This window comes from Phyllostomus discolor, chromosome 8, assembly GCF_004126475.2.
Source record: "Phyllostomus discolor isolate MPI-MPIP mPhyDis1 chromosome 8, mPhyDis1.pri.v3, whole genome shotgun sequence".
Taxonomy (NCBI): domain Eukaryota; kingdom Metazoa; phylum Chordata; class Mammalia; order Chiroptera; family Phyllostomidae; genus Phyllostomus; species Phyllostomus discolor.
In genome coordinates this window covers 47,395,655-47,404,733 of record NC_040910.2, presented here as the reverse complement: position 1 = coordinate 47,404,733, position 9,079 = coordinate 47,395,655, and the positions used below count along the sequence as shown (strand labels likewise).

Sequence of the window (9,079 nt, the reverse complement as noted above, 5' to 3'; positions counted from 1 at the left end):
CTGGACCTCAGTTTCCCCATGTGGAAGAAGAGCGCCCACCCCACTTGGCCCCCCAATGTGGATTTCATCTTTTCCTAACAAGATGGGAAACTCATTCCTTAAAAATAAAAGAAAAAACAAAACAAAAAAACCGCAATCCTGCATAAAGGCATGATTAGTAAAAGGCAGAGCGTGTCAGAAACTTAACATTTTGTCGTTTGCCAACCGCCACCGCCCCCCCCCCCCACCACCGGGGGAGGAAAAAAGCCTGCACACGCTAGAAGTCTGACTGAAACCTCAGAAGCTTCAGAAGCCGGTAAGGCTTTTTTCAGCCCAGAGAGGCCACGTCACTGGGACCAGCACTTTCCCCGGCTCTGGGGAAAAGGAGGCAATTTATGGCTCAGGGAACAACCTTAAAATAGCTCTCTCTCGGTCCTAAAATGCAGTGTTTAAATTTATAGAAAAACCCACAGGTTCCTGGCAGCTGGGTGCTGCAGCTGGCAAGCTGAGTGCTGGCGGGGGCAGAACCCACTTTCGCCCCACCCCCCCACTGCCCTCCCATCAAAGCTGCCTGGTTCCCTAGCCTTTTCCGAGTGCCCCCCACCCCCAGCTTCCAAGCAGACAGACCAGTGCTGTGATTTTTTAAAAAGATGCAAAACTTTTTTAATTAAAAAAACAGCAAAGTCTTATAAAAAAATGAACCAGTCAGCGAATGCCCGCCTGTCTCCTTATTTACAATAATACAATATCTGTCACAGTCACTCACTATGTACAATATTATAAAAAATGTTGCAGACAGTACAAATTACGGCTGTACTTTTTTCACAAGGCATCAAGCCTCGATCCTCTAGTGTAGACCCGGTGGGCGGAAGACCACACTTAATTATTGCACCATTTTGAAAACAAAACTCGTCAAGGAGGATCGTGGTCTTCTCCAGCAGGGCCTTCAGTCTCTGACGGGGGCCAGGGTGGCGGCACCGTCGTCGTCGGAGCCTCCTCGGTGGCCACACAGTGCCCGGCTGGGTCCTTTAGGGCCAATAAATACCAGTCACAGTTTGGGAGGGGACCGTGCCCGGCGCGTGGGACCTGCCACGGCCGCGCGCGAGTGAGTGAAGGCGTCCAGGCTACATGTGCCGCTTCATATGCAGCGCCAGGTGGTCAGAGCGCGAGAAGGCGCGGTCGCAAAGGTGGCACTGGAAAGGCCGGTGGCCTGTGTGCTTGCGGTAGTGGCGCGTGAGTTCATCCGAGCGCGCGAACTTCCAGCCGCAGCCGTCCCAGTTGCAGTGGTAGGGCTTCTCACCTACAGGGAGGGGCGAGAGCGAGCCTCAGTTTCCCTCCCAGTGACCCGGCTGCCCACCTGTGGACCCTGTGCACACAGTCACCATATATAGCGGCCACTTCTGAGCACACAACTTACCCCAAACCAGGTCCCTGAGGTGACGACCCCCCCCGCCACGCCTACGTTTTGAGCATTTAAGGATCCTAGGAACTTGTCTCCCCGCTCCTGATTCTTGCTCTCAGGGGTCCGAAACGCGCACTGTCCACTCTCCAGTGTTTGGAGCCACGCCCCCCAGAGAGATCCTAAGTTTGCATGTTCTCCCCAGCATTCTGAGACAGTCTCCCTAGGGTCCCTAAGTGCTCAACCCCTTCTCAAAGTCCTGAGTCACACTCCCAGGAGGATTCTAAACGTGCGCCCCCCCCCCAATATTCTGCGACATTTTCCCCTAAGGTTCCTAAAAACCGTCCCCTCCCCAACCTCCTGAGCCACGCCCCCAGGGGAGTCCTAAATGTGCGCGCCCCCTCCCCAGACTCCTGGATCACGCCTTCTGGGGGGGGGGGGTCCCTGATCTCTCCCCTCCTCCCACACCGGGAGCCGCGGCCCCGGCCCACTCTCGCCTCTCACCTGTGTGCGTGCGCAGGTGCGCCTTGAGGTGCGAGCTCTTGGTGTAGGTCTTGCCGCAGCCCGCGTAGCTGCAGGTGTGCGTGGCGGTGCGCTTGCGGGGCCAGGAGCGGCGGCCGCGCTTGGGCTTGGCCTCCAGCAGCTCGAGCGGAGACGCGGGCGGCGTGAGGAGACCTCGGGCGGCGGGCGGCGCCAACCCCAGAGCTGCAGCCGCGGCGGCCGCGTCATCAAAGAGACCGAAGGCGGCGGGCGCGGGCGGTGCGTAGTGCAGACCCTGCCCTGGAGCTCCGAAGCCTGGGCCGCCGAAGGGCGGCGGGAAGGGGGCGCGCGGGCCAGGAGCAGGTAGGCGCGCCGGGCCGTCGGGGCTGAGCGGCGGGGTGTCCGGCGGCGGCGGAGGGCGGCCCCCGGGGCCTCGCAGGCACGCGACAGCCTGGCCCTGGGCGCCCTCGCGCTTGAGGCCTCTAGGCCCGCGGGCCAGGCCGGGCGGGCAGCCGTAGCCGCCGCCGTCCGCCTCGGGGGGCTCGGCCTTCACCAAGCGGCCAGGTGGTGCCAGCAGGAAGCGGCCATGCAGCGCCGGCCCCGGCGGCACATCTAGCTCCGGCGGCAGCAGCTCCGACACGAGGCCGCCCGCGGAGGCGCCGTAAGGAGGCGGCGCACCGGGCTCAGGGTAGTAGAACGCTGGCGGCGGGGGCGGAGGCGGGGGCTCCGGGGTGGCCTCCGAGCCGAGGCCGTCTAGCCCCATGGACAGGATGAAGTCCAGGACACTGTTGAGGTCCTCGTCGGTGCCGCCTGTCTCGGGCTCTGCGCGCGGCCAGCGCTGCGGGTGACAGGGCGATGGAGCGCGAGTGTGAGCGCGCGGTGGGGCCCGGGGCCACCGCCCCCCCCTCCTTCTCTCTAGGACCTGAGCCTGCTGTCCCCACCGCCGGAGAGCTCGACTACCCTGAGCTCGCCGTTTTCGCCTACTAGATTCTCCTACCCTGAGCCCGCCATCCCCGCTGCCTGAGTTCTACCCCGCAGCCCGCGTTCTACTACCCTGAGCTGACCGCCCCCGCGGTCCCTGCCGCCCTCACCTCCTGCAGGCCGCGCTCGCGACACGGGCTGGCGAAAGTGGAGAAGGACGGCAGGATGGGCTCGCTCAGCGCCATGGCCGGGACCCGGGGCTGACGCGATTTCGGACACCGGTGAGCAACTAGTGGGGCACAGGCGGGCGGGGACGGCTCTGCGGGCCGCAGCCGTCCCGCCCAAGCCTTATAGCCGCGGTGCGCGGGGGCCGGGCCAAGGCGGCGGCGGCGGAAACGCGTCCCGGATGGGGACGAGCTCCGGGCGCAGCCTAAATTTAGCCGCAGTATATAAGCCGGCGGGCGGCGGCAGCTCTGGCCACTACGGCCGCCAGGGCCGTGCGCTCGGCCGGTACCTCGCGAGTCTACAGGCCGCGCCTCCCGCCCGGGCCCGCCCTCGCGTCTCCCGGGCAACGGCGTCAACACGCACTGCACAACAGCAGCGGGACGGGATCCCCGGGGCACCCCTTGGGCTCCCGCCTGCGCGCGGATGGGGAGGACCTGGAGCGGGGGTGGCATCCGGAACCGGGACTCCGAGCTGGGCCCCGTGGCCTCCCGGGATCCCTGATGGATGGGGTGAATGGGTCCCAACGCCTCACAGGGCTCCCCAGAATCCCTGATGGATAGCACGCTTGGCCCCACAGCCTTAGGGGGCCTCCAGAATTCTAGATGGGTGGGGTAACTAGGCCCAACTACCTCAGGGTGGGGTTACCCGGAAACCCTGATGGAAGGGGAGATTGAGGTTGTCAGGATTCATGACAGATGGAGAGATTGAGTCCCTTATTTTCTGGGGGCCCATTTAGCCTGCCCCACTGTTAACATCCATCAACCCCCGGCAAAATCTTGCATAATGACATCAAGAAATGTTGTCTTGGAGACACCGTCCCTCAAGGAAGCCCTTCAGAGCAGGGAAACTGAGGCCCAGGGGGCCCTGGGAGAGGCCGCAGGTCCTGCTGTTGCAGGCAGGTCTGGTGGCTTCACTGACCTGTGCAAGTGGAGAGGCTCAGGACAAGACCACAATCTCTGCTCTGACACAGATGCAGTGTCGGGTGGGGGCACAGGAAGCGAGCCTGCCAGGTGGGCATCTTAAATACACCACCTGGGTCCCCCACACCACGGTCCTGCCAGTAAGGGGCTGTCACCCCCTCTGTCACTGTATGGGCACTGGGAACACAGCAGCCAACAGGCAGATACAGCCCCCTGCCCTTGGAGTCTTCCACTCTAGTGGGGAGGGGGCTGTAAAATAAACAAGGATATTGGAGACAGGTGTGTTTTGGAAAAACAAAGCAGGGAAGGGAGAGAGGAAGTGAGTATGTTGATGGAGAGGGAGGTGAAATTTTGAACCTCACCCAGGAGGGGTTGTATGAGTTAAGACCTGAGAAAAGGGGAGCCATGTGGGCATTGGAGGGATAGTATCTCGTGAGCTTTTGACTCCAGAACCCACATCCAGGCCTGGGTCAGCAGCCAGGGCCAGCAGTAGTCCCGAGGCCAGGTGGCGAGCAGCACAGCCTGCTCCTGCCCTGGGAGCCCTCCTTGGGAGCCAGAAGGGCTTTGCCACTGAGCAACTGGAGTGCCACAGACCAGGGCCACCAGGGAGGGGGAGGTGGTCTCGGTGCCACACAGGTGCCAAGGAACCCCTTTTGAGCCCACAATGCTGGACCCTCCCAGCTGGAAGGAGCCTCAGAGGTGTGCCACCTCACTGGGATTCCCTGACTGTAGCTTAGACAAATACTTGCTGATAAGCCCTATTTGTCAGGCAGGAGGAACCCAGGTGTGCTTCAGTGCCAGGCACAGCTACTGAGCTCAGACACATCTCCTGCAGCTGCCACGGTGATGGTTGAGAGTCGGCTTGATTGCTGACCCCTCGCTGTGTGACCTGGAGCAAGTGGCTTTGCCTCCCTGGCCTTGCTTTCTTGTCTGTGAAATGCAAGCAATAATAGTACCTCACCCCAAAGAGCTATGTGAGGGTCGTGTAGGCTCTTTTTGTGTTTGTGTAAGTGCTGGCAACATTCCACCAGCTCTCAAGTGCTTTTCTTATTGACTTTTTCTGAGCCTCAGTTTCCCCACATGCTAATGAGGGAAAGATATGGGGAATGGAATCTGGTCCCCAAGAGTTTGATTCTCAGACAGTTGTAGGCCTTGGTCTTCTCCTCCACCTCCAACAGCTCCCGAGCTCAGCCCAGCCCATCCCTGTCCCCACCCGCACTGTCCTTGCAGAACCAGGGACACACCGAGAACCTGCCCCTCTCCAAGCCTTTGTGCTCGCCGTGCCTTCCATCACGTGTTCTTTGCTCTCACTTTCCACCTGCTTGGCGCTGGCTCACCTCCTCCCATCCCTTAGCTAACGAACTTTATTTTTTTTAGAGCAGTGTTAGATTTATAGAAAAAAAATGAGCAGATAGTACAGAGAGTTCTCATATACCCCACCTTACATACACAGTATCCCCTATTGGTAACATCTTCCATTAATGTTGCACGTTTGTCACAACTGAAGAGCCACTATTGGTTATTATTATTAACTAAAGTCCACAGTTGACTTTAGGGTTCACTTTTTGCATTGTACACTCTATGGGTTTTGAGGAATGCGCCACATTTGTGTATCTACTATTATACCCTCACACAGAATCATTTCACTGTCCTCAAAGTCTTCCGCTCCACCTCTCCACCCCTCCCTCCTCCCTCCTCCCTCTCCCCTGGTCGGGCTCCACAGTTGACTCACACAGGATGCAGCATTTTCAGACTGGCGTCGTGCCCTTAACAATGTGCATTTAATGTTTCTCCATGTCTCCTTGTGGCTTGATAGCTCATTTCTTTTAATCACTGAGGACAGCTCTGTGGCCTGGATATAACAGTTTACCCATTCACCTACCGAAGCACATCTTGGTTGCTTCCAGTCTGGGGCAATAGTTGCTGTATTGAATATATATTGAATATGGCTGCTACAAATGTTTGTGATTTTTGCCAGGACGTAAGTTTTCAAATTATTCGGTAAATACCTCAGAATGCAATGGTTGGATCGTAAGATAAGGTTATGTTTAGGTTTTTTAAGAAACCGCCAAAAAGTCTTCCGAAGCAGCCGCACCATTTGCATTCCTGTCCACGGTGAGTGAGTGAGAGCTCCTGCTGCGCCAGGGCCCCGGCAGCGAGCGACGTCAGGTTGTCGTGTTTGACCCGTTCTCGTGGGCGTGTGCTGGTCTCTCATTGCTGTTGGAATTGGCAGCCCTCCTGTGACATGATGTGGAGCATCTTTTCACGTGCTTATTTGCCATCTGCGTATCTTTGGTGAGATGTCTGTTCAGGTCTTTGGCCTAGTTTTTAATTGGGTTGTTTGTTTTATTATAGAGTTTGAAGAGTTCTCTGTATACTCTGGACACCAGTCCTTTGCCTGATCGGTGTTTTGCAAAGATTTCTTCCCAGTCTATGGCTTGTCTTTGGCGGAGCAGAAGTCTTTCATGTTAATGAAGACCAGCTCATCAATTTTCCCTTTCACAAATTGTGCTTTTGGTATTGTACCTAAAAAGTCATTGCCAAACCCAAGGGCATCTCCATTCCCCATTATGTCATCATTTAGAAGATTTATAGGTTTGCACTTTACATTTAAGTGGAGGCTCCATCCTGAGATGGTGGCTGTTGCTATTATTATTATTATCATCATTATCATTATTATTATTTGCATGTGCATGCCCTGGTTCCAGGACCATTTGCTGGAAAGGCTGCTCTCAGCTTATCTTTTGTGCATTTCAGCCTAAGTGTGGGCTTTCCGGGCTCCCCTGGCCCCGCCCAGCCTGCCCCTCCCCAGGCTGGACAGTTCCTTTCTCCAGCCCCTGTGTTGTTTGCTCTACAGCACTTTCACCACTGGCCATTATTTTTATCTGCTCCTTGGCTTCTTTTCTGACTCCCTAGCAAGTAGCGTGTGAGCCATGGAGAGAGCGGGACCCAGGTCTGTATGGGATGAACTGTGTTCTTCAAGCCCAGCCCAGCACACAGTAGGTGCTCAGTGGACCGTCGCTGGGGGACGGACAAGCGGAGGAGAGGATCTATCTCTTGCAGGTTCTCAGAGAGCCTGAGAGTGGCTCTCCACTCCTGCAGGACTGTCTGCTCTGGCCCCTCCTCAGCCCAGGCTCCTGGGGGCTCTTTTTGTCACCATGCACAGTAAGTTGAATGTATCCCCCAAAGAGATGCCTAAGTCCTGACCCCTGGCGCCTGTGACTCTGACCTTACTTGGAAAGAGGGTCTTTGATGATGCAATTAAGGGTCTAGAAATGAGACCATCCTTGGGTTAGGATGGGCCCAAAATCCAATGATAAGGGTCCTTATAAGAAAAAGGACACAGAGACACAAGCACGGAGAAAACAGCCATGGGAAGATAGGGGCAGAAATTGGAGCAACGTAGCTACAGCCAAGGACGCCAAAGACTTCCTGGAGCCACTGGAAGCTGGGAGAGAGGCCTGGGATGGACTCTGTCCCAGAGCCTCCTCAGAAGGGGGCCAACCCTGTTGACACCTTGGCTTTAGACCTCCAGTCCCCGGAACGATGAGAGATGCATTTCTGTTGTTTTAAGCCACCCAGTTTGTGTCCGTTTGTTGCGGCCACCCCAGAGGGCTCACAGAGTGTGGTGACCAGCTGTTCTACCTAGATTCCTCTCCAGACAGGGAGCCCTGAGAGGCAGGGACATCCCTGGATCCACCTCCGTGCTGTGGACCTGAGGTCGAAACAAACACGACAGGAGGGTGCTGGCTACGCACCAGGGCCTCCCAAGGCAGTGTGGACACTTAAGAGCTCCCACTGAATGGAACCCACACATAGAGTCACCAGTGAATGTTAAGAGCATGGACTTTAGGTGCTATTTTTGCTGTGTGGCCTTGGGCATGTCACTTAACCTCTCTGAGTCTCAGTTTTGTCGCGAGACGTGAGATGGCACGTGTACATGTTTAAGAGTGCTTGCTGCCCAATTAAGGGCATGGGCCAACGAGCCAGAAAGAGGATCCCGGGCAGGCCACCACGGGAGAGGCTCAGGGTTGAGGGTGTGGGCAGGGCAGCTGGGAGCATGGCCCCTGTCATGCTGCGGTCCTATCACCCTGCCATCCAGGCTGCACCTACTTGTTTGGTGATATCTCAGGTGACGATGCTGTTGGAGAAAGGCTCTAGACTGGAACTCAAGTTCCCAGTGCTGCTTCTTACTAGGCGGGTGACTTACCCTTGTCAAAATTTTGAAGTCTCTGAGCAGCCTGTCTCATCAGCTGCCGGAGGGCGGGGTGGTGGTGATAAGGCACAACTCCAAGGGTCAGTACGTGAACTCACGATGCTCAAACACAAGGTGGGTGCCCAGTGTCATGGGTGAATTCTGAAGGGATGGGGACATGCTTTGTGTCTGTATCTTGCTGTCCCCCTCTCTCATCTGAGTCTAAGCCAGGGAGGCGGATCATTTTCCTGTAATCCATTGATAATGTTTTGAAGCACTGTACTGGCACAGATTCTGAAATTGCATCCAGGTCCACTGCTGGGAAACACTCTGCTGTGATTGATTAATGATGTCTATCCCTGGCAAAGGCTTATATGAATGGTATGTATGTCATGGCACTTAGCAACTCCTGCCAGGCTGTCTTTAAGGGCTCAGGAAACTTGTGAATCAGAAGTTTTCAGTTTGAGCAGCAAATAAACATTAAGCTCCTTTTCATGCTCTGCTGGACACAGAGAGGAAGCTTAAAAAGTACATGGCTCATTTCTCCCTACAAAGAGCTTATAATCTCCTTGAACTGGGTCCTGGTCATTTCTAGTTTCCTTTACTTATTTCCACTTTTCTTCTAGAGTTTAGCCCGCTTCTCCCTTTACCAGCTGTTCCACCCCAAATAGCTATTGTGTACACTTGGCCCAGCTCCCAAGAGCAAACACTCAGGAATTCTACAGAAAACACGTCACCTAAAATACAGCTGACTTCCAAGACAAGTTATGAACGCTCTAGAGGAATTACAGCCACATGACATCGCCAACTGGACAACGACTCCCAGCTGGGTCGATTGGGGTGTTTCTGCTTAGGTTTGCGCAACCCTTTCACAGCATCTTACCAAGCTGGGCTCCCCATGCTGCAAAGATGTTTGGCAGCTCGGCATTTCTGGAGGGTGGGAGAGTATTGCGGGCAGGG

General features: G+C 56.1%; 1 protein-coding gene across 1 annotated transcript; it reads right to left on the bottom strand.

Moving 5' to 3' along the window:
* Positions 1–617: 617 nt before the first annotated feature.
* KLF2 (Kruppel like factor 2) lies at positions 618–3,182 on the bottom strand. Its single transcript, XM_028521935.2, has 3 exons — positions 2,950–3,182; positions 1,883–2,696; positions 618–1,279 (listed from the first exon to the last, which is right to left on the bottom strand). The coding sequence occupies exons 1-3, from the start codon at positions 3,022–3,024 to the stop codon at positions 1,104–1,106; spliced, it is 1,065 nt and encodes a 354-aa protein (XP_028377736.1). The 5' UTR covers positions 3,025–3,182; the 3' UTR covers positions 618–1,103.
* Between the last annotated feature and the right edge of the window lie 5,897 nt (positions 3,183–9,079).